Source organism: Hibiscus syriacus, unplaced genomic scaffold (genome assembly GCF_006381635.1).
Source record: "Hibiscus syriacus cultivar Baekdansim isolate YM2019G1 unplaced genomic scaffold, ASM638163v2 tig00111847_pilon, whole genome shotgun sequence".
NCBI classification, from domain to species: domain Eukaryota; kingdom Viridiplantae; phylum Streptophyta; class Magnoliopsida; order Malvales; family Malvaceae; genus Hibiscus; species Hibiscus syriacus.
Genome location: NW_024063200.1, coordinates 1,136,509 through 1,162,501, shown reverse-complemented (window position 1 = coordinate 1,162,501; position 25,993 = coordinate 1,136,509). Strand labels below are relative to the sequence as shown.

General features: G+C 32.6%; 1 protein-coding gene and 1 pseudogene across 1 annotated transcript; one reads left to right on the top strand and one right to left on the bottom strand.

The window, feature by feature from the left end:
- Nucleotides 1-1,466: 1,466 nt before the first annotated feature.
- On the top strand, nt 1,467-4,745 carry LOC120172208 (cycloeucalenol cycloisomerase-like; the record flags this gene model as incomplete). The annotated part of the gene is made up of 5 exons (XM_039179733.1): nt 1,467-1,614; nt 2,350-2,432; nt 2,854-2,895; nt 3,357-3,467; nt 3,575-4,745. Coding segments are annotated over 5 exons (615 nt in total), but the record flags the coding sequence as incomplete, so codon positions are not given.
- Nucleotides 4,746-5,075: 330 nt separating this feature from the next.
- On the bottom strand, nt 5,076-8,993 carry LOC120172231 (annotated as a pseudogene).
- Nucleotides 8,994-25,993: the final 17,000 nt, after the last annotated feature.

Genomic DNA, 25,993 nt, shown 5'->3' with positions numbered 1-25,993 from the left:
TTTGAACCCGACCCGATTTTTTGAGATAAAATTCAAACTCGACCCGACCCGAAATAATATATTTATTACAAAATATTATTTTAATTCAATAAAAATAGAAATTTAATTGAAATAAAATAATATATAATGGGTATTATTGCAATTATTTTTTGGTTTTTTTAAGATTTGAAAAAATAGGGTGTTTTTAAATAATTTTATTTTTATCTTAAATAAAAATTCTCAAAATTACCGGAATATGACACGTGTCATTTAACTGAGTTCTGGGCACCTAAAATGATAACGGAGAAAACTTTAGGTACCTATTTTTAACGAAAAAAATTTTTAGGCACATTTTTAGACATAATTTAAGTACTTATTTTTATATTAAGCTACAAATTAATAATTGTATTATAAGTTTATAAAGTTTTCATAACCCAAAAGGCAAATTCTTTTTAAGTTTGACGACTATCCATATAGTTTACCCAAAAATCAATAAATATTGAAGAGGAGGGTATCTTTGGTCTACAAATCTAGCATCATCTGCTTCATCCTTTTAGGCTTTTACTTAATCGCATGACACACTTTTCACCAAATCCAATCCCAGTTTCAGCTTAAACCCAGAAAATATTAATGGGCGGTAAAATTCACTTCTTTTTCTTCTCTCAAATCCGTCGTCTTTAGCCCATTTTCTTGTTTTATATATGTGCATTGATCATAGAGTTTCAGGTCGCAAGGTCGTACATGGTTTGAACGTAATATAAAACAATCAAATAAATAAAAGGTTAGAGGTTAGTAATTAGCAGCTAAAAATGTTAACTATTAAAAAAGTTAACAATTAGTGGTTAGTAGTTAGAAATGTTAGTTGTTAAAAAAGTTAGCGGTTAGGGATTAACAGAGTCTAGACCATAATAATGTGGATCATATTCTGGATCAGGTCACCATAAGGTCGAATATTAATTCAAACAAATTAATAAAAATAAAAATAGAAAAAAATTAGTGGTTAGCAGAGTTCGGATCATAATAATGTGGATCGTAACCCGGATTGGGTCACCGCAAGGTCGAATAGAATATTAGAAACAATAAATAAATAAATAAATAAACAATGGTTAGAGTGAAATAAAATAAAATTTAGTGGTTAATATGCAATAAAACAAAAAAAATGGTGACCAGAATACAAATAAACAAAAGAAACACATCAAAGTTAAAATAAATAAACTATAAATAAATGATCAATATATAAGTAAACGAAAACAGAAAGTCAAAACAATAAACACATCATCTGCTGCATCCTTTTAGGCTTTTACTTAATCACATCACACACTTTTCACCAAATCCAATCCCAGTTTGCTTAAACCCAGAAATTATTAATGGGCGGTAAAATTCACTTCTATTTCTTCTCTCAAATCCGTTATCTTTAACCCAATTTCTTGTCTAATATATGTGCATTGATCATAGAGCCCAAACCCCCATTATTTTGAAAATTGCGAAATCAGGTAATCCTCCCCCTCCTCCTCCTTCAAGTTTATGGTTGGCATCCAATCCAAGCAAGAGATGGGGCGAGCTTTTCTTTCTCTGTACACTCCGTTTTGGCTCACTCTTTCTTTGGGCATCGTCGTTCCTTTCAAACTTTACGAGGTTTGTTTCCATTGATTATTACATTTTGTGTTCTTTGCTCCCGATTTGTATTTAGTCGATCTTTTCTTAACAATGAATTCGAAGGGTTTTTTTTTCTCACATGCCAAATGGTTTAATGAGATTCTGTTCTTTATGGTTTTTTTTTTTTTTGCCTTCACGATTAATTACGTTTGTTTTTACATTGGTGAACAATTTGATTTAAATGAGAGTATGGGTAAATGGAGAAATGCGAGTTGGCTTAGTATAATTGCTAAAGTGGATGAGGATGATTCGCTGTTGACTGACAGTGGCATTCATGGATATTTGGGAGAGTCTAAAATACAACTCTTAATGTAAGGTTAACAAACGGCAGAAATTGGTTGCTATCGAAAATATTATCAAGAGCATAACTTAGGTTGGACAGGATAACATTTTGGTGCTTACCTTTTTTGGTTGTAAACCCTAAAACAACTGTAATGTTGTAACTTAAAATGTTATAAATTTGTATAACTTTTTAGGTTGAACAAGATAACATTTTAGGTTGAAAATTGTTTTAAATTATCGCCGCAGAACAGAACCACCCTTCTTCACCTTTGTTTATGCTTTGTTCTTTGATTAAAGTTTAACTTTTGATTTATCGATGGCTGTTCTTAAAACCTGTGATTGATTATTTTCTCCATCTTTTAACTTGTTTATGATCAACTTTGGATTGAGAATTGAATTTAGGATTAAAAATCCAATCATGGTCATTGACAGAACTTTACGGAATTGGAATATTTGCATCTCGGTCTGGTTTCAGCAGTTCCTTCTTTCTTGATACCAATGCTAGTTTTGGGAAGGTAAGCTCTCCACTCATGTGACCTACTGACCTCTCATTTATATTATATTTGTCTCATTTTGGACCTTTTAAAGCCGTTATCATCAATATCTGTATAATTCTTTATTATTCAAACTGAAAATAATTAGGAAAATAAGCTTGTCCCTGATGTATGAAAATAGTTTAGAGTACGCTAAAGAGTTGTAAAGTAGACCATGTCACGATGAGGTTGATTACTTTGATGACCGGCTTCTTTTAAACATGAATTGCTTGTACCGGTTTTCAAAATCCTCACTAGCTAGTTGAAACCGGGCCAGACATTTTTAGGGTCTTATGGCTCCATTTCTTGTTGCTTAGTTAAGGTGTTTAGACCCTCAAATATAGCATAAATGATTGTTTTCTCGTTTTCTGTGAGGATTTATCGCTCTTGCTTCCTTTCTCAGGCTGACAGCAGCTTGCATTGGAAGGACCGTTATTGGGTTAAGGCAAGTGTTTTACTAGATGTCATTTTACATATTATATGTTTGTTAAACTGATCGTTGATGCCCGGAATATTTGCTTAGCTTGTCCAGATTTTTGCTAATGCATAGTGCATTCTCGTTAGTTGTTGATGTATTGTGATTTTTAAGGACTACCAAGATGTTGGACAATTTCCTCTTATCTTTACATTTATTCGATGCTACCTTGTATTTGCTTAATTTCCTTCTTTGAATGATCAATAGGACAGTTTGCATCATATTTTAGACTGAACTGATAGTAACATGATTAGATGTAGAATGCTTTCCGCATGCTGGTAAATTTTCAATGTCTATTCTTGGTTTCTTTCAACTTTTTATGATCTCAAGCATGACATTATCACCAGAATCTCCTGTAATGATCTGACCATGATTTATGTCTCCAACTTGTTATTCTTGGTCTTAACTTCAATTGTTTTACATTGTTGCAGGCCAGTGTCTGGATTGTAATATTTAGTTATGTGGGGAATTATTTTTGGACCCATTATTTCTTCACGGTTTTAGGAGCTTCTTATACTTTCCCATCCTGGAAAATGAACAATGTAAGCTACAGATAATAATGATTATTCCGACTTCCTGGCTAAATGCTATTTCGGCTGTGCAAGTCTACTTCATTTATACGTTTCCATTAATCCATTACTCTTTGCAGGTGCCACACAGGACGTTCCTTCTCACACATGTTGTCTCCCTGTTTTACCATGTTACATCAAACATGACACTTCGCAAATTAAGACATTCTATTGCTGGCTTGCCCGAGAAAATTCAGTTAGCCACTGAGATGGCATGGATTTTGGCCCTTTCTTATTTTATAGCATATCTCGAGACTCAGCAATTTCGGACGTATGTGGTAAAGTGGTTACATGCTTTTGACACACCTTGAGCCTTTGTTTTCTTTTGATTCGGAATGTTACACTTGGTCTCGGGTCTGAACAGTGGCGGATCTTGAAGTTAGCCTAGTGATGATACTTTATGTTGAATATGTGCAGTTCCCGTATTATGATTTTGTGGATCATGCATTCATGTTAAAGTGGGATATATGTTTTATTCCATATACTTCATCGTGAGCTTCCCCATGTTTCTGAGGTAACAAATTAATCCAACTTTATGTTTATTTGTCTATACGGAAGTGTGGAATCGTATTCATTGTTTATAAAATGTTTTTGTTTCGGCAGTTCCATTTAGATATCTCGATCGGAATAACGTACCTCCCATTGCAGTAAAGACTTGCTGCAGATATTTTGTTTGAACGGATTGAGCTCTGTAAAGCATGAAAAGAAAAGCCAGTTTCAGATGCCGGTTTTCTTTTATATACAGATAGTGTAGTAATTGTTGTAGACTTGTAGTTTGATGATTATCCATTTTGCAGGATTGATGAGAAACCTGATGATCTATGGGACCTACCTCGGGTAGCCATTGATTCTCTGGGCGCTGCAATCTTGGTCACGATAATACTCGATTTATGGCGTATCTTCCTTGGACCATTGTTCCACTGGCAGATACAAAACAATGCATTCATCCAGGTCTACCATGGTCTGGAGGAAGTGCAAATGTAGCTTCACAAAACCAATGCGTGAAATGAGAGAACTGGGTTCGACTCCTTATCTTGCTTCTTCAGTTGCTGGTGTTATCGTTGTGGTTCTCCCCGGTGTCTGGCAAAAAGTTTCCGGTGTCAGGACGAGGCATATATTATCATTGCTCATTATTAGATTAGTCTAGTCAGTGAAGCGATTGTGTGATTTGTTTACGTTGGTGTTCCATGAAAACTCATTTTAGTTCTCTGAGAACATTGTAATGGAAGTTAAGCAGACTTGTTTATGGTTGCTTTAATGCCTTTTGCTTTTCAGGTAATAATAAATTTTCTTGTTTTGTACCTATAATAAATTATTGATTAAATAATATAGTAAATATATTTGTGTATACATTGTTATATTATTTTTTAATTAAAAATATTATATTATTAGTATAGAGTTTGGGTTTAAATATACATTTAATAATAAATTGAAGTCAATTGTGTCGGCTAAAACAATTATGAATTTTTTTAAAATTGATCTAAGATTAAGATCGATGAAACCAAAAAAAATGATTAATCCCCCTTCTCAAATCATATTCTAATTACACAAATCAATGGATGGGAAGCAAAATTAAATCCATTTTATAAACTTACAGTAATTACACAAATATTGCAACCAAAAAATAAAGGTTCTGATTTAATCCCCCCTTCTCTAATCATATTCTAATTGTCTTTAAAAAGAACAGAAAAAGGAACTATACTACATAACAGACGCTTCACCAAGTTCCACAAAAACCAACATAACATAATGGCCTGCTTCACTTACCTCTGCTCTGCCTGCTCTTTATACATTTGAGAGAGTTTAAGTATCAATCCAACTTATGAGCCGAATCATTTCCACATTTCAATCGCGCAATCAGTTCATCCTGCACAATCCATGCATCTTTAGATAGGCCCAGCATTTAATAGTGATTAGATCATTGTGAGTTAAATGCATATCCGTATCTAATACTGTGTTCAGGTCGAGTAACATAAATTTAGCCAAAAGTATGTAAATGGGAATATGTATATATTCAGAAAATGAAGAATCGCTGCATACTCTTGAACCACTAATATAATTAACCAATAGGAACTAAATTAAAACAATATTTGAGGCCTCAGGAACATGCCTTTTTTCCTTTGGGTGAGAGTCCTCTTTCCTTAAGAAGGGCACGAAGTCTCTCCACAGTCAAACTATGGTAGCCCCTCTCAGCTGCATGGCTGCTTGATCCCTCTGCGAATTTTAATTTCGTTAGGGGAACTCGATAATAAATTTTAGAAAAACGAAACCAATATTCCCACCATAAACTAACTCTAAAAAAGAATGCAAGGACGGGATTATACCATAAACTTTTATTTTTAATATGTAAAATGAAATATCAGATATAGACCATAGTGCTGACATTCTGGTTCATTGACAATGGTGATCCCATACATTGAACCATGCAGCATATTTATACAAAGATATGTACTAGTGGATACATCTATTGACTAACCCGATCGAGAAGTACTTTGTGTATTGGCTTTCTTTGTAGAAGCCTTGCTATCCATTATTCTTTCACCGGCCCTGAGAAGGAAAAAATGGCAAACATCAGGCATGATCAAAGGCAATACAATGCCTCTCTCTAGATATCTATTGGAATGGATAAGCACATGATGCATCCATGCAATTTGCTACAAACAGAAGGCTGAATGAAGCTTCTAAAGGATGTTTAAATCCTGATACTCAAATGAAGGTTAAGATAAAATATATATAAGATAAACTGAAACAAGACATGTTAAATATAGTCTCAGCAAGAAGATGAAATTAATACCTTTTTCTAGGACCCTCAGCTGCAGATTTCACGTCCTTCGAACTGGAATCACCCTTCTTGTCATTAAGCATGAGTGATCTAATAAGTATGTTTTTGTTGGTTTGTCTTTATATGTTGGCTTTCTGGATGTACGAGTAAGAATATTGATCTTGTGAATAAGAACGAATCTTAAAGCTATGTTCTTGTAATAGTCATAATCTTCTTGGGAATCCACAAGATAACAAGCACAAAAATGCATGCATATATAAAACTTCAAATTATAAACAGTAGGCTATAACATAGACATTTGATGTTTGGTCTACTTTCTTACATTTATGCATAAAAGCTGATTCAGTAACATATTAAATCATAGTAGCAATTTAATCACCATCCGGCACCAATACTTTTATATCATCTAAAGATATGAGAATCAGTTACAGTTAGGATGATATATTGATATAGGTATATGTATCTCCTTAAGATAGATAGAGATATTCTATATATACTCTCATCATGAATACATTAGGCTCCAAGCCTCCAACATGACGACTAACATAAATAAACTGCTCCTATGAATTCCAAAATATTAATTTACAATGAACTTCTAAATCGCTTTCTTTATTACTTTTATAAAACAGATGAGTTTCAACAGTACATATCTATTACATGTCTATTATGCCCAAAATAAAAATATGAAGGGTCCCAAATGCAATTAATAGTAGCAAGCCTTAAAATTGTTTCTTAGAAAAGATTCCAATTAAAGCCCCTTTTACAAAAACTAGATTGCATTCATATGGTAGTCATCAAATGGCTCCCTACAGCTTATTTTTAAGACCTGTACCGAATGCAAAAATCGAATGCAAAAACATGGAGTAGATTTAAGAACCCAAAGATGGCCCTTCATAATGATAACAGAAATTACACTAAACTAAATATAGAAGTACTGACAACAGAAACTAGTGATTTTCATGTTGCGAAAGCACAGATGTATTGGCCGAGGGCCCTTGATATATTATACTAAACTAAAAAAATTGCAAGCTTCAGAATGTATTGAATGAACTTAATAAGTTGAAATTTACAGGCACCTGGAGGAGACGTGTTGTGCTCACAAATATAAAGTCGCATTCCTCCCTGCATAATTTTGCAATATAAGAAACAATGTTGTACAAAATGATATACCAAGAAATATAAAACACATATAAATGACTTATGCAGTTATGCCATAAATTATTCATAAGAACATAATAAAAGATTTTTCAGGTCAAGATATAAAAAATAAAACAAATATGCTAAGAGATATACCAACTAAATGTAGCAGATGATATTAGTAAAAAAGAAGTAATGATGCGTTATACATCAAACTTGTTAGCAGCAATAGGTGATTGCAATAATTCATTCTTAATGAGTTTTAAATTCAGAAAGACATATACAAATGGGATTGAAAAACAGGTTTTGTTTTTTTTATGTTTAAGGGAAACCATGGAAGAAATAGCAAGTGTTTCCATAAGTTAAGCTGCTAAAGGGGCTGGACGCATAAGCTAGAAGTTCATGGTAACAGGGAAACAAAAGAAAGGGAGACTATAGAACTCAAAATGGGAAGGGAGCTCCACTGCCCGCAAAGTCTTCTAGGATAATATGGTAACATCTTTGTAATCAAAACAGAAAATGCTATAATAACACACTGAGACAATAAAAAGCTATTATTGAAGAAGAATCTTGAGTCTTGACCCCATTGAAATACAAAACCACGAGGAAACCGTTCTACCCGGAATAGTAATATCCATAAAGAAAGATTGTAAAATGTCCAAAATCCTCGAACCTTCTAATGCATAAGAATCTGAGGGCCTAACAGGCTGTCACCAACAGCCTCATTAGTCATTACTTAACATATAGTGAAGAAATAATAGGTTAGTATGGTATCAAATGAATCCATGGAAATGCATACATGCTTAAAAGAGAATGCTAAATAGGTAAAGACGACATTGCATTTCATTGGTAGACTCGATTATTAGATACTCAAATTACAAGAAATTATCCGAAGTGGAAATTAAGAACCCTAAAATAAGTTTACCACGGAACACGAAATAAATGATAATTCCAAATACCCAAAAGGTCATATTCTAAAATACATCCCTTGACAAATCATTTTTATTTTATTAATATAGAATCCTCATTAACTCGTAATATTCCGCTAAAACCCTAGCAAGCCATCAACCAAACATGAACTTAATACCATTTGGGAGACGAAGTATTCATGAATAAAATCCATTAATTAAGATAGCCTAAATCCTCGGTTTAAAAACCTAAAATCATTCGGCCCTGCTTAAAGATTATTTTCCTAAGCTAACCACGATCCTTTTTTCAGTAATAAATACTTTGTTTAACAAAAAAAATGTCACCTTTTCTGGTCGCATTTTCACGGCCAATCGTATTAAGATCCAGAACATTTTAAAAAGAAATGAAATTCATTAAATAAGCGAGTGAGAAGAAATGGATAAAAACCAGATTGGAGGAGATGACGGCGGGGGAGAGGTGGCCGCGAGAGGGAAGGTTGGAGAGAAACTTGGAGGAGCGGACGCTGTTTGATGATGATCGTAGGGCTGAGAAGAAGAGCCCTCCATTGGACTTTGAAAAACAAAAAATGCTCTCTCAAAAGCAAAAAAAATGGCGAAAGAAGAAGGGGGCAGCGTGGGATCTTTTCCTGCTATATATCTGCCATTGTTTTTACTTTTTAGACGTAGGATTTAGATTTCAAAATGTCAATTTATTGGTGGATTTATTTAGGATGTCAACTAGGGATGGAAATTAGGGATGTGTATGGTGTGGAGTTTTGATTGATTTGAATTTGATTTAAATATTTTATTTATTATATGTTATTTTGATTTAAGTTTAGAAATGATTTATCTGATTAAAATATATATTTTTTAAAGAAAATATTAATTTTATAAAAATTTAATTGAGTTAAAATTCATCTAAATATTCTTTTTTTAATCAGTTTAAAAAAGGTTATTTAAACTATTTAACCTATTAATAATAAATACATATTCTATGCGGAAGTAATTATTTGAACTGATATCTATAAAGAAAAAAATTTCTTTTAATACTAAGATCGTTTAATGTATAAAAATATATAATTATATATATATATAAACCTTTTAAAAAAATAAAATGTAAACTACATATTTAGTATCTCAACTATCATTTTTATTCTATTTTGGTCGCCTAATTATTTTTTATTTCAAAATCATACATTATGTTTTAGTTTCATTTTGGTTATCCGCCATTAAAAAAATAATGATAATGTTGATGTGTCAGTATAGGATAATACCACATTGTCATTGAATATTTTAATATCATCAAAATTTTGTTATTTTTTAACAACGGTGACCAAAATAAAATCAAAACGTAACTTTAAATGTGATTTTAAAAAATATAATAGGTTGATGACTAAAACAAAACTAAAATGATAGTTAAAATACTAAACATGTAGTTTACCCAAAACAAAACATATTTATATCCAAAACTTATATTTAACCCTAGTATTGTCCATGACCATCTCGGTGGAATTCATTCCCTTCCTTGGAAGGTTGAGGGCTGCAAGTGCATGGAACTTGACTAGCGCAGTTGATAATGGAAAAAAGGGATAAGAGGTTATGTATTTAAAAAAAATTAATGTTACCATCGTATTATCTTTTCTTTTAATGTGATCCTTCAATTCAAAAAATAAATTTAATATGGTCCTTTGACCAACAATTTTTCGTCGTTTGACCATTACAATGCGACGTGGTAATTCATAGTGTTGAGGTGGCAGTCCACAGTACTAACGTTACAGTACTAACGTTGTAGTCCATCTGCCATGTTTGAGTTACCAATTTAGCTCGTCTGCCACGTTATTTACCACCGTAGATTACCACGTCAACATCGTGAACCACCACGTCAGCACTGTGAATTACCACATCAACATTGTAAGGGTCAAATGACAAAAAACGTTAGTGAAAGAGTCACATTAAGTTTATTTTCTGAGTTAAAATGTTACATTGAGAAAAAAAATAATACGAGGTCCACATTATTTTTTTAAAAATACAACAACTTTTAATACTTTTTACCCTTAATAATCTATTAGGCCACGTTTGGTTCAAGGAATGTTGTATTACCGAGGGAATGGAATCATCATTCCCTCGTTTGGTTGGCCGGTAATCCCATTCCAGGTAATCTTTTATTATCAACAGTGGTTTTTTGGGGTATATTACCGGGAATGTGATTACCCCATTCCCTTAGGTATTGTTGGATTACAGGCGTTTTGGGCTAAAATGTCCTTAATTTTTTTTCCCAAAAATATCCTTCTTCTATCGTTGAATAATAAAATTCTACGAAGGTTAAATTAAAAATATATCCTTAAACTATTTTAGATTTATAAAAAAGTCTATAATTAAAATTTTAAATGAAGTTCAGGGGTTAAAATAAAATTTTACCCTTTCATTAAACCTATTTATCTTTTCAATTTTGTAAAAAAAATTATATAATTTTTCTGAATTTAAATTTTTTAAAGAAAATATAAATTAATTATAGTAATATTATAATAGAATTCAACTTGTTAAAAAAACAAATATATAATAAGGACAATTTGGTTAAATATACATTCCAATAATCTTTTATTCATTTAACTAAACACGGTAATATTACATTCTTGCTAAACCAACCAAACACAAAATACAACATTTCTAGTAATCTTATTTCTTGGTAATCTTTTATTCCTACTGGTAATCTTACATTCCGTGAACCAAACACACTCTTAGCATTTCTTGGTCTAGCAGATCATCTAATAGTATGTTTCATAATATCTAATAGTATGTTTCATAACATCTCATGCATCCACCATGGATTTGGAAAATAGCATGAAGAAGAAATATGACGAATTTAATATTTAGTTGTTACGTCAATTATCTCAAATATCACTACATTTTAGTTTACATATCAATTTAATCTACATAAAAAATTATCAACTCTTTCGATTATTGTTATTGACAAATCAATGCTAATTATCGGTCGTTATTAATAGTAAAAATAGTATCAAAGCGTTTGCATTTCAATCATCTTTCTTCTCATCAAATTAATTTTTTACAAAACTAACTTAGAGTTAACAAAAAAATTATCTAAAAATTCGACGTTCAGATACTATGATTTATTCCGATAATCATATAGTGATGCTAGCTATTTCAACATATGTTATTCGTCTTATCGAAAGGATACTTCTTATTATTCAAAATTTCAAACGAACACTTTAAAGCCCTCACATAAAAAACCTCCAAACCTCAAATTATATTTTTCTATATATTTATGCTCGTGGATTTAAAAAATATTTAAAGAAAACTTAATTTGATAAAATGATAAAAGATGAGTTCATCAATATTTAAGATAACAATAAAAGATGTTAGAAAATGACAATTTAAAACAACTAAAAATAGTTGAGAAAACTTCAAGTTCTTTTTAAGGTAAATTACCACTCAACTATTTATTTAGTTTCTTTTATTTTTATTATCGATCTTTCAATTTAGTTTTATTTTTAATGAATTAAAATACGTTTAATCATCCAATTAAATTGTGTCACATTTCATAATACAAATACGAATGAAGCATATAATTGGATGAAAAATTAGTGATACAATAAGAAATCACGCAGAAGGGAGAAGAGGGAGATCGAACCTGTATATCAAACAGGTTATAAATCATCACCTCAACCACTAGGCAAACCCACTACTTTGTTTAGAAATGCAACATTTGTGCAGGGATGACAATTTCACCCACATCCGATAGGTTCTGACTTGATTTTATCTGATCGGAAAGATTTTTTTTTTAAAAATTCGGGTTCAGATCGAGTTAGAATTTTTAAAGAGTGAGGTCGGGTTGGGTCGAGTTTGGGTGGAGGATAAAAACTCCGATCCGAACCCAACCCAAGGATAATAATGCAATTTCTTTAAAAAAAATATTATTTTTAAATTAAATCCTTAATTTATACCGGGTAGGATCGGGTCGGATTTATACTCTAAAAAATCGGGTCGGGTCGGGTCAAAGTCGGGTGGAAGATATATATTTTCAGGTCGAGTTGGGTCGGATGTAGGATAAAAATTTTCAGATCGGATAAATTTGGGTGGAAGATAGATATTTTCAAGTCGTGTTGGGTTGACAAAAAACCTGACAGTAACCCGACTCATTGCCATCCTAGGGTTACATATAGTAATAAATGGCGGAAAAAATAATTTTAGTTTTAACTTTGGCAATGACTTTAAAATTTTAAAATAATTTCATATATATATTTCAACTCAATTTATTTTTTAAAACAATTTCATATATTTTAATAAAAATAAATTAAGTTAAAATATATAAAAATCATTAATATTTTTTTAAATTATTAATTAACTTAAAAAATTTTAATTTAATGATTATATATAAAAATTGTTAGTTAAATTTATCAAACAATGTAAGTTTTTTAAATATTTTTGAGTTAATATATATATATATATATAATATTATTAATTAAAATTTTAAAATTATTAGTTAAGTTAAAAAATTAATTCGATGATTATATATATAAATTATTGTTAATTTTATCAAATAATTTATTTTTTAAAATAATTTCATACATTTTTTAATAATATATATATATATATCTGAAATTATTAGTAAATATTTAAAATATTACTTAAATTACAAAATTTAATTTAATGATTATATATATAAATTGCTGTTAACTTTATCAGATAATATTAGTTTTATATATCTTTTAATAAAAATAAATTGAATTAAAAATATATACATGATATTATTAAAGAAATATTAAAATTATTGCTTCTTTTTTGAATTTTTTTAATCTGTCACTTGTTACAATTGTTAATCAAATGTTGCATCTTTTAATATGCTTTACTAATTTTTCATCCAATTATAATTAAATCATAAAAATATGTTTCATTCATATTGTGACATGTGGTAAAATTCGATTGGATGATTAAATTAAATTAAATTAATTAAAAATAAGACTAAATTGAAAGAATAAATAAATAATAAAGATCAGATGTATAATTATGCCAAAATATTTAACTGCCATATCATCATTTCCATTGATTTGACTGACAAAATTAAAAGATAGATGGTCAAAGTAAAATGACTAAATAGTTGAGTGCTCAATAGTATAATTTACCATTCTTTTTTGTAACATATTATTGATTTAACAATCTAATACTTAAATTGAAACCATAAAATTCAGTACTAAAACTAAATCAATTTAAAATCAAATAATAAAATTGATACAACCGTAAAATTCATCGACATTTAGAGTAGTTTTCCGTAATTGTTATGATCATGCACCATAAGTGCGATCTTAAGGTTGAAAATTGTCTTCGCCAGTGCCATATTAAGACATGGTGGCTTTGTTGCCTTTTCATTCTTTTAAAGTGATGATGTTTAACACATAATCTAATATGAATACAGAGGCACAATATTTTTAATTTGAATAGTTTAGGATAATTATAAGGTAATATCTATTTAAATTTTAAAATTTTCTTACTTTATTAACAACGCATATACCCTGCAGACACATTTATTCGAACTTAGAATATCTAGAAAAAAAATAACATTTTTATGTATCAGTGAGATTATTTAATAGGTTCAACGATACTATATTTTATGTATAAGAAATAGTTGTTGTTCCTAGAGGTCACATGTTCGATCACCAACGATTACAACTGGGTTATTGAGCGTTCATTGTTAAATAGTTAAGAGTATATTTAGAACATATAATACTTGTAATCACCTTAGCTTACTAAAAAATATATAGGTATCTAAAACTTATACCCAACCCCATATAATAGTGCTTGGGAGACATCATACAGGTTCGAGATACCTCGAACGGCTCCATTCCTTGCTTCAGAGTGATCAACTCATTTGTGGCCGTGCTGTTATCACTTTAAATTTTTTTAATCTATTAACTAAACTTTATATTGAATTTTTTATTCACACCATCGTTAACTTTATAAAAACTTTATGATGTGGCTTAACTAAATAATTTCTACTCCAACAACACCAATTTGACCGATAATGGCAACATCGATTCAACTCCGTTCGTTAAATGCAGTTTGCGGCATGATTGAGTACCCACTTTCGTTCACTGTTACTCTATCATTTCTTTGTCACGACCAGCAGAGATATATAAACATACGAAGAAAACGAAGGAGAATTGGAGAAATTAAAAGTAGGGTTAGGGATTTCAAATGTTAATTTGGGGAAATCAGAAATTGATACAATTGAAGGAGGGGCATGTGACAGGCATGTGAAGATTAATGAAAGGTGCATAGTTAGACTGTAGAAGAGAAGGCATGTTGAGTAAAGCCCAAAATAGGTGGACACATGTATAAACATTTGAGTTTGTTAGAGAATTGCCAGCTGGAAGGAATCTAGTGCACTGTAAATTATTTATACTATGTACTGTAGAGAAAATATTAGAAAATGAATGAATGATGTTTTCACATTTCTAAAGCCCCCCTTCGTTTATCTTCTATTTTCTTATTCTCAAACTTCAGTTCATAATAAATTGATATCAGAGCATTAATTCCTGGCACCTTCAAACCTGAATATATCAAAGCATAACCAAATGATAACTAAAATTTGCTGATATTTATGCACTCCAAAAGCATATTAAAGAATTAACAACAACAGTTAAGCAAATAACTGATAACTCCAACCCTTCTAAATGGTAAAAGAGCAGAAAAGTCGATTGCGTACATTAGAATCTAAAGTGGTAACAAATCAGAGATATATAGAGCAGATCTTACAAGTTCTAAATGATAAAAAGAGTGAACAACAAATTCATGGGAGAAAGGAATGGGTCAACTTTCACTGGGTGAGTCTAAACCCATCAACCCCTCCTAAAAAGATGTTACTAGTGGCAATAAACGACACATATGATGTTTCTTAAGTGTTCGATAAAATGTCAGCAGGAGAAGCTGATGTTGTATTCCTATCCATCACTGGCACCATGAAAGCTAATTCACGGATTCAACAGAACATCAGTCTGGTTGGATATACCAAACTGATTTCGTGGGACAATCAAGATTTGCCTATGTAGGTTCAAGTTACTGCCTTTTAGCTATTTGCCATTGAATTATTCATACTCTTTGATGAAACGATTCAAATCGTTGGTTCTCCTTCAACGATAAATGTGGATCAATTTCTACAGTGTTAAAAATCTGCTAACTCAATTAACTTGAATTTTCTAGTTCAATCAATGTTTAGAAAAATTTATTTCATGATGTTTATGAATGTAAATGACCATATCTCGATCCTTGATCCTTATGTGTTTATATTTTTGTTGATGAGGAGTATGATTTATTTGACAAGGAATTTGAGTGTTAATCAAAGGTTGCACATTATGCTTTCTATTATATTGAAGTTCAGTACATGGAGCAATTTTAGTGATATTCTAATATTATTTCATGTCTTCATGATTGCAGTGTGTGGTCTCTATTTTGGTGTAGATTATTTTCATGCATGGTGTGGATTAAAAATCAATGGGATTATAAAGAAACTAAGTAGTGATGAATTATTAGATTTAACTTTTGATGATGAGGGAAGAAATATTGAAATTGTTTACACCCTCATTCGCAAAGATAAAGTCAAAGTGGTGGAACTGCTCAAGAATATTAGCTCTATAATTCATATTATTGTTAGCTCAAGCTACGCTTTAGCTGTAATTGACAATGGAGTAGTTTACTCCTTTGGTTTCAGTTCTGACTTTTGCTTTGGTCATGGGGTACAACAAACTAAATTGCACCAATGCATAATCTGAACATTAAAGAGAAAAGGTTTTCTTGTTATTTGTGTGTCTGATGGGGATGAACATATTATGATAATTTATTCAGGTGGGTATATGTATATTACTGCCTTTAATTTTGAAAGAATGATAAATGACAGTTTGGGATACTCAGGTAGAAGTGTATTTGACAAAAATATGAGACCTAACAACCCTGATTGCTTGAGAGGCTACATTAATTTATAGGTTAGCAGAAGTCTATATCTCACGATGGTGGTAATTCACTAGAATATGATGTTTGAATTTGGGGACAATGAGCTAGTATTGAAGCTCACAAAGGCACCCAATCTCACTCACGATATACTACAGAACAAACTACTAATTGATGAACTCCATGTAGCATTTTAGGGAAGTGAGACCAATAAAATGATTATTGGTGTAAATACAAAAGCGAATGCCATGACCAACACAAAATTTCTCTATAATTTTACAATATTACTTGCTTCATGTTGGTAGCAAACATCTTACAAGGTCATGAGCAATACATACTCTCTAAGGACACTTCTATCATTGTTCTTATTGTTTGCTCCTTGAGGGAAAAAGATCAATTGAAGGGAAGTGAAATGACATATTAAAATGGGAGGAAGCAGACACTAAAGGTAGGAAGAATCGAGCAAGAGTCAAATAGTAAGTGGAGATCAAATTGTTTAGTATGATTTCAACTAATGACACAAATGAAGGTTGTAGTCCGGGGTGGTTGCTTATAGCATGATAAGGGTCATGGAGTCTAAATTAATGGTGTTGATAGTTACAACCATAAGAAAAGAAGCCTACTATTCAATTAGTACAAGAAATACTAGACAATGAAGAAAGCATGAATCATGTGCTAAAACAACAACTTCAGAAAGAAAAAAGTAGGATGAAGTTTTATGTAGATAAAAACATGATAGATAGAGTTCTGAACGTCGGGGCAGAGTTTTACCTGAAGTTCCAATCCTACCATCAAACCTCACTTGCTCTTCGAAAGAGTCTAAAGCTTGCAACAAGATTTTATGGTCCCTACACTATTTTATAATGCACGTGATTAGTGGCGTATAAATTAGACTTACCTGAGTCCTTGAGGGTGCAACCAGTAAATCATATCAATTTGTTGAAGAAAAAAATTGGAGATTAAAACATTACCTCAAAAAGTTCTTCTGAGTTTGAACTTGAGGGATAATTGAAGGTTCAGACAGTTATGGTGCTCGACAAACGCAGGGAGAAGAAGTACAATAATGTTATCACTCAATTGTTGGTGCAATAGACGAACTTAGGGCCAAAAAATGTCATTGGGGAAAACTATATTTTGTTTAAAGCATAATTTCCAATTTTGATGATAGAGATGTGGCAGCGGATAATGAACGTTGCTCTTCATTGAATAATCAAACCTAGAAAGCTTTAGAATCAATCAAATAACGAGAGGGAAAGAATGGGAAATTATGAGTGACGATAAAGAATGTAGGTATTTGGATTAGGGTTGTAGGAAATTGACACAAAGAAACATAAATTAAGAGAATAGAAAATAAAAATAATAAAAAAGATGGATAAAAAAATAAGAATAGAAAAGATAAAATAAATATATGTAATGGAAAAATTAAACTTAGCCAATAGAGGTGGGCGACAATAATGGAGGAAAAAGGATAATGGAGTTGTGGAAGATGGAGATAGACCCTATCAAACCCTCCTAGTCGCAATGAAAAGGCAAACTTGATAAGTGGCTCTAACCAACCCTCTTAATCACAATGAAAGGTAAATTGGAGTGTGAAGATCTCTCTCTCAAGAACTTGAAAAGAACTAAAAGAAAAAGATGCTTCGAAGGCACAAGACAATTAACTCTTGTAAAAATGTACTCACGTTGTATTATTCAAAGAAAAGATGTGTTTACAATGGTGGGAGGAGCCTCTTTATATAGGTGAGGAGGAATCCTTGTTGTAACATAACTATGTAAAAAATAATAAATAAAAAATGTCCTAATAGCAATAAACTAAAGGTAATTGTTTTAACTCTATATTAATTCCTAATAAAATAATAAATCTAATCATAAAAGATAATGCATCATCATATATTAAATTATATTACAAATAATCAATAAAAATATTAAAAATTCATAATATTTTATAAAATCTCATATTAATCTCGTATATGATTTTCTGCATGCATTGTGTTCATTAAAATAGACATATCTTGAGTTCTCGATATCAGATTGAGGTGATTCAAGAACTGTTGGAAATATAAGAGACATATGATCGTAATTCCAGAAGACATGTTAACCAAATAACATCATGATACCATTCAAAAAGTAGTCACAAGTCTAATTATTTGTTGTTCTTCTTTCCTAATGTTTATCGTGTGGATCACTTAAAAGCATTAGTCCATCTTCCTTTGATGTGAGATTTATGATACATGTATCATCCTCCCTCTCTTGAAAGGATTTCACCTCGAATCTAAAACATTGAAGGGAGAAAATTAGAGCCTTTGAAGAATTCACTCACATTACTCTTACCAAGTAGATATGCTTTGAATCTTCAAGACTTTGTTCTTCTAATAGATTCGAGTAGAAACAATAGTCCAAAGAAGAATATATTGTCATCATTATGAACTTTGATGCATGTATCATTCCTCCTCTCTTTAAAAGGATTCATCTATGAATTTGAAAATCCAAGAGAAAGATGATTAGATGTGTGGAAAGGAAAAATTGTAAAACACTTACCTGGGTCAATGTGATGTCTTTATGCGCTTTAGTAGAGGTTTCTTCCTTGTTGGAATCGATTTCTTGTTGTCTTGAAATCTTCTTTTGTATATCAATCTTTTAGTATGGCGTTTGCGTTAAAATTCAACATGTATTGTATTTGTCTGCAACTGATACACATGTTTTCTACATAGTTTCATTCATGTGTGGTGAGAAGGAGTGTTTAAAAACCATGTCAAGTGGTTTGTGGAAGTAATCCATGAAGTTTTCTTGTTCCTTTAACCACTTTAAGGATCCGTGGTCTGTGTGTATGACAAACTCTTTAGGATGAAGGTAGTGTTGCCACACTTCGAGTGCTCGAAATAATCCGAGAAGTTCCTTGTCATAGGTGGAGTAATTCAGTTCTGCAACTTTTAACTTCTCGTTAAAGTAAGAGATATGTTGCTTTTCTTGTTTTAGAATTGCACCTATGCCTATATGATAACCCTATAAAAAGGTTATATCCTGTTCCTTTTCACTTAGGTTATTGATTATCTTAGGGTTCATTCAGATTCATATAGATGCATTTATGATCATATCATAGCATGTGGTGGAGCTATTTTTTCGCAGCATTTTATTTTGTAAACTGGTGCTGCTTAATGGGAATGTTATGTTTGTGTGTTGACGAGCAGGAGATTGAAAGTAAAGTAAAGTGAGGATATTCGTTGTAGCATTTTTGAATGATGAAGCAGTGGAAGAATGCTACAAAAATTTGGACGACATTCATGGGAACAGAAAAGGATAAAGAGAGGAATATATTTTTATTAAAGGAGCCAACTGTCTAGCCCATATAATGTCCCCTCCAGCGAACTACCATGTGAGGACCACCATCCTCCTTGTACAATCCTTTACGTGAAGGGAATGATACCTTGGGTATAAAGGGAATTTTAATATAAGAGCTTAGGACATCACCCTAGTATAAATAGATAAGGATGCCCTACAATTAAAAGAGAGTCTTTTGGGAAAAGGGTGAGGTAGGCAATAGTGAAAGAAGACTACAAAGCTTCTATTTATCTTCTCATTTTCATCTTCTTCGTGGTGTCCTTCATAGCCAAGCTTCAAGAGGGTAGCAAGCTAGGCCTTTGAGAGAAACTAACTTGCTAAAATGGTTCACAATGGCCCAAGGAGCTCACGAAACAAATTATTTGTGGCCTTTGAGGGAAGCGAGCTTGTTGGGAGTTTCCTCCTACATTATGCTTTCATTTCATTTCTATTTGTGGGTTGTTATGGAACAAATTATTTATTTGGATGATTTGTACCCCACCATAAACTAACCTTATTTGGTGTGGGTTAACTATGGATGATTAAGTTTTTGTTTAATGAATGAGTCATATTTTTATGTTAACATTTTCTTTTCTAATTGTATTTATTTACTTAGGATTATAAGAGCTTACGATAGTGGCATTTTCTTAAGTTTGATGCCTAGTATTCGAGAGATCTGGGTGATATCAATGTGAGCAATAGGGCTTAGCTGCTAACTAGGTCCTAATCCACCTTAGAGATAAGGATAAGATTTCAATGACTAAAAAGGGGTAGTACTAAATCGATATGAAATTACTATAGTTCACACTGAGAGGTATTGCCGTAGCATTTTTATCTGTCAGGTTCCTTACTAGAGATAGCCTAGGGACATTTTTAGCAAACTCTGTCGAGCACGTAGGCATAGAAGACTTGAACCATTCTTGAATGCAAGGCTTAGGACTACTTAGTAACCCTACCAATTATCTCATTGTAGCTTGTTTATGTGAGGTTGTCAACTATCCTGCTCATTTCCAGATTCTCAATTTAATTTGCTTTAGCATTTTTAAGTTGTTACAATTCAATTTTCCATAGCATTTTCAATTTTTACCTTGCCACATTGTCATTGCAAATCCATTTTCATACATTTCATTTTGCTTAAGCATTCTTAATTTATATACCATCATATAGTCATATATTAGGATATATAGTTAGTGCTTCAACTTAAATTGTGAATTCCTCCAATCCATGTGGAGTCGATACTCACTCTATATTACTTGTTCGATTGTGTATACTTGCACATATTTTGCATAATTTATAACACACACACACAACATGAACATGTTTTTGGCGCCGTTTTCGGGGATTGACAATTGAATTTTTAAAAGGTTTTGTTATAACATTAATTTTCTTCTTTATTTTTGTATAGTTTTACTTGTTATTTTCTTTGTCTCTTTCAGGTTTTGTTGTTGCATGACCCGAGGGAGACCCGAAGGACCAATATTACCATATGATCCTAAGATTGAACATTTTTATCATCAAAGGAGACATGCTCAAAGAAACATGTATGACCTACGAAACCAAGGAGGTGAACAAGTAGAGGATCATAAAGATCCAAATGATGCAACAATTCTGAATGTGAAGAATACTGCTCGTCCTTGTGCTATTCGAGATCACATAACTCCTATCTTGGATGATCTCAATATGGGTATTATAGCTCCCGAGATCCAGGTAACCTATTTTGAGCTCAAACCAATCATGTTTAATATGTTGAATTTAATAGGATAGTTTGGAGGCATGCCTCATGAATATACAAGGTAACATATTCGTGTGTTCTTAGAAGTGTGTGATTCTTTTAGGCAACAAAGAGTGCATGAAGATGTGCTAAAGATAAAATTATTTCTGTATTCATTGTGTGACCGAGCAAGGGCTTGGTTGAATGGAATTCCTTTCAAATCGATGGAATCTTGGGTTGATCTATGCAAAAGTTTTTTACTATGGTATAATCCGTCCATCATGAACACTCAACTCTAAAATAACATAGCATATTTTCGTCAAGCTAATGATGAATCAATGTATGAGTGTTGGGACCAATATAAAGGATTGCTCGCAAGTTTATCAACCATGGATTCCATGATTGGACAAAAGTTGTGATGTTTTACAATGGAGTTAATGCTCCCACGAGGATGTTGTTGGATGCTTCAGCAAATGAACTTTGTTGGACAAATCACCTGAAGAGATTTTTGACATCCTTAACAGGATATCAAACAATGATTATTAATTTCCCTCTTCAAGGCTTGGAATAGGGAGGAAGGCACCAGGGACATTGGAATCAGATGCTAAGGATTCAATGTTTGCACAACTTTATGCTATGACAAATATGTTGAAAATTTTGCAACGTTCTAATGAGGTGAAAGAAGTAAAGGAGACCAAATCAACATGTGTTTTATGTTATGGTAATCACCATGAGAGTGAATATCCGAACAATCAAGAATCCATCAACTATGTGGAAAATTTAAACTAAGCAACAACAACCCCTACTCCAACACCTATAACCCATGATAGCGTCAGCATCCTAATATTCCATGGGGAAATCAAGGAGCCACCAATGCTAGTCATTCCACTCAACATTAGAATATAAATGATCCCCCAAGTTTTAAACAAATATGATGTGGCAAAATTCTAACAAGGGGGCATCATCTTCATCAAATACCAATTCGTTTGAGGCTACCATTTAAGATTTTATAACAACTTCTAAGGCTATATTGCAAGACCATTCCAATCTATTAAAAACCAAGGAGTTTTATTGCAAAGTCAAGGAGCATTGCTACAAAGGAATAACTCATCTCTGAGTGCTTTGGAGGGCCAGGTTGGACAAATTACCGTAGTATTACAAGAATACCTACCATGTCTTCTACCTAGTGACACTGAAGTCACTAAACAACATGGCAAGGAGCAGTGCAGTGCAATCACGCTGAGGAGTGGTACCTGAAAAAAACCAACAAGATAAGTTTAGATGAAGGAATACAACTGATTCCAACATCACGATGGCGCAAACAAAATTAGACTTACAAGAAGATATAATTAAGGAAAATAGAAGGATGAGGGTTTAACAAGTGAATCTGCAGATGGAGAAAAGGAAAATACCAGAAAAAAAGTTATTCCCCCACCAACAGTAGAAGAAGTAAGACCCCCACCACCCTTCCCTAAACGTTTAAAGAAGCATAACGATGACCTTCAGATCAAGAAGTTTGTAAACATCCTTGACCAACTACTTATTAATGTCCCACTCTTGGAGGCCATTGAGCAGATGCCCACATATTCTAAATTTATCAAGGAAATTGTCACAAAGAAAAGAAAGGTTAAGAAGTACAAGACAATTGCTATATGAAAAGAATACTAATCTACAGTGAGCAAGTTGTCGCCAAAGCGAAACGATCCTGGTAGCTTTATCATTCATTGTTCTATAAGAGATAATTATATTGGAAGAGCCCTATGTGATCTTGGATCGAGTGAGAACTTGATACCCAAGTCAGTTTTCCTGAAGCTTGGGATAGAAAAATGCAAGACCGACCACTTTTATTTTACAACTAGTTGATCAATCCCATGTTCGTCTCGAGGGGAGGATTAAAGATGTCATAGTGAAGGTGGAGAAGTTTGTGTTCTCATATGATTTTATTATTCTTGATTGCGAGGCCGATGACAATGTACCTATAATTTTGGGATGACATTTTTTAGCCACATGTCACATCCTTATCAACAGTGAAAAGGCTAAGTTCAAAATACGAGTGGCTAATCAATGTGTGACCATCAACGTGTTCCACACTCTTAAATATGTGGATGATTCGAAGGAATGCCAGTGCATTTTATACATGGATTCAATGAGAGAGGAGGAAGTAAAAGAATTTTGCTGCAACAATTTCCTTCAGCTTGTAGATTATGTGAAGCTTAATGGAGAAGAAGATAAGAAGCTTAATGGAGAAGAAGGAAAGAAGCTTGAGGATTTTCCAATGGAGGTACAACAATCTAGCTCACTCAAAACCAGGCCAGGTACGGAATTTGAACCCCTAAACTTTGAATAATTTATTCCTCCAAAACATTCACTAGAGCATGCTCCTACCTTAGAACTAAAAACTTTTCCATTACATCTAAAGTATGCTTACTTAGGTAGCAATGAAATTTTGCCTATAATAATCTCCTCTAGTCTTACACCTGAGAAAGAACATAGTTTGATAATTGTCTTAGCATAATATAAAAAAGTGTTAGGTTGGACTACAACTGATTTAAAAGGGATTGGCCCTACTATATGCATGCATAAGAGTTTGCTTGATGATTGCCACAACAATTCTGTTGAACCACAAAGAAGGCTCAATCCTATTATGACGAAGGTGGTGGTGAAAGAAATCTTAAAATTGTTTGATTTTGGAGTTATCTACCCAATATCCAATAGCTCATGGGTGAGCCCGGTGCAATTTGTCCTCAAGAAAGGAGGCGTGATCGTGGTAAACAATGAAGAAAATGAGCTCTTACCTATACACACCATCACTGGATGGAGGATTTGTATGGAGTATCACAAACTTAATAAGGCAACTAAGAAGGATCATTTTCCCCTCATTTTCATCAACCAAATGTTGGATCGATTGGCGAGAGGCTTATTATTGCTTTCTCGATGGATATTCTGTGTACAACCATATTGCTATAGCGCTAGAGGACCAAGAGAAAACCACACTCACATGCCCCTATGGTACTTATGCATTTAGAATGATGCTGTTTGGACTTTGTAATGCTTCAACAACTTTCCAAAGATGTATGCTAGCTATTTTTTCAGATATGGTGGAAGAATTATTTGATATCTTTATGGATGACTTCTCCGTTTTGAGTGATGATTTTGATAAATGCCTTGGCAATTTAGCAATGGTACTAAAGAGATGTAAAGAAGCCGATCTAGTCCTGAATTGAGAGAAATGTCACTTTATGGTGACTGAAGGCAAGGTTCTAGGCCACGAGATCTCATAAAAAGGCATAGAGGTGGACAAGGCAAAGATTAAGGTGATTGAGAAGCTATCTCCTCTAACCAATATGAATGACTTTCGAAGCTTCTTAAGACATGTGGTATTTTATAAGAGATTCATCAAGGACTTTTCTAAAATTTCCAAATCCTCTTTCTATATAGCTACAACAAAATCAACTGTTTGTTTTCGATAAATTTTGCTACAACACAGTCACAGAGTTGAAGAAAAGACTTCTCTTAGCCCTCATCCTTGTTCACCCGATTGGGCTGCTCCATTTGAATTAATGTGTGATGCCAGCGATTATGTTGTGGGAACAGTGATTGGGTAGCGTCGAGGTACTATTTTTCATGTTATTTACTATGATAATTGTAACTTAAATGAAACACAACTTAACTATACAACCACCAAGAAAGAGTTAATTGTTGTAGTATTTGCAGTTGACAAGTTTAGGGAATACCTTATAGGAACTAAGGTTATTGTTTATACTGATCCCTCAACTCTCAAATACTTAGTGAATAAGAAGGAAGCAAAACCTAGGCTTATTAGATGAATATTGCTATTGCAAGAATTTGATTTAGAGGTTAAGGATAGGAAAGGTACTGAGAACCGTTGTTGATCATCTCTCTAGGTTAGAAAACAAAGTTGAATGCTATGACAATTCAGAAATCAAAGAGGAATTCCTTAACGAGAAAATTTTATTTGTCGCGAAAATTATGTGGTACGCTGACATCGTTAACATTCATGTTAGTGTTATTTTGCCTTATGATTTGAATAGCCAGGGCAAAAGAAAATTAAGACATGATGCAAGATTTTATTATTAGGATGATACATACTTGTTCAAGCAATGTACTGACCAGATGATTTGAAGATGTGTCCCCAAAGAAGAATAAAAAAAGATTTTATATCATTGCCACACAACTCCTTATGGAGGCCATTTTGGAGGCACAAGAACTGTTGTAAAGGTTCTTCAATCAGGCTTCTATTAGCCCACACTCTTCAAAGATGCACATAACTTCTACAAAGCTTGTGGCATAGACTTTATGGGACCCTTCCCCTCTTCATTTGGAGATCTTTATATTTTGCTAGCAGTGGACTACGTATCTAAGTCGATTGAGGCCATCGTAACACCAAGGAACAACTCAAAGACTGTCCTTAAGTTTCTTCACAAAAATATTTTCACAAGATTTGTAACTCCTAAATCTATCATTAGTGGTGAAGGAACCCACTTTAATAACAAGTTAATTGCTAAAGCATTACATAGATATGGGGTCAAACATAAAATTGCTATAGCATACCACACACAGACCAACGGTCAAGTTGAAGTCTCAAATTGAGAGATCAAGCAAATCCTTGATAAGGTGGTCAACCCTAAAATAAAGGTCTAGTCCCCAAAGCTTGATGAGGCCT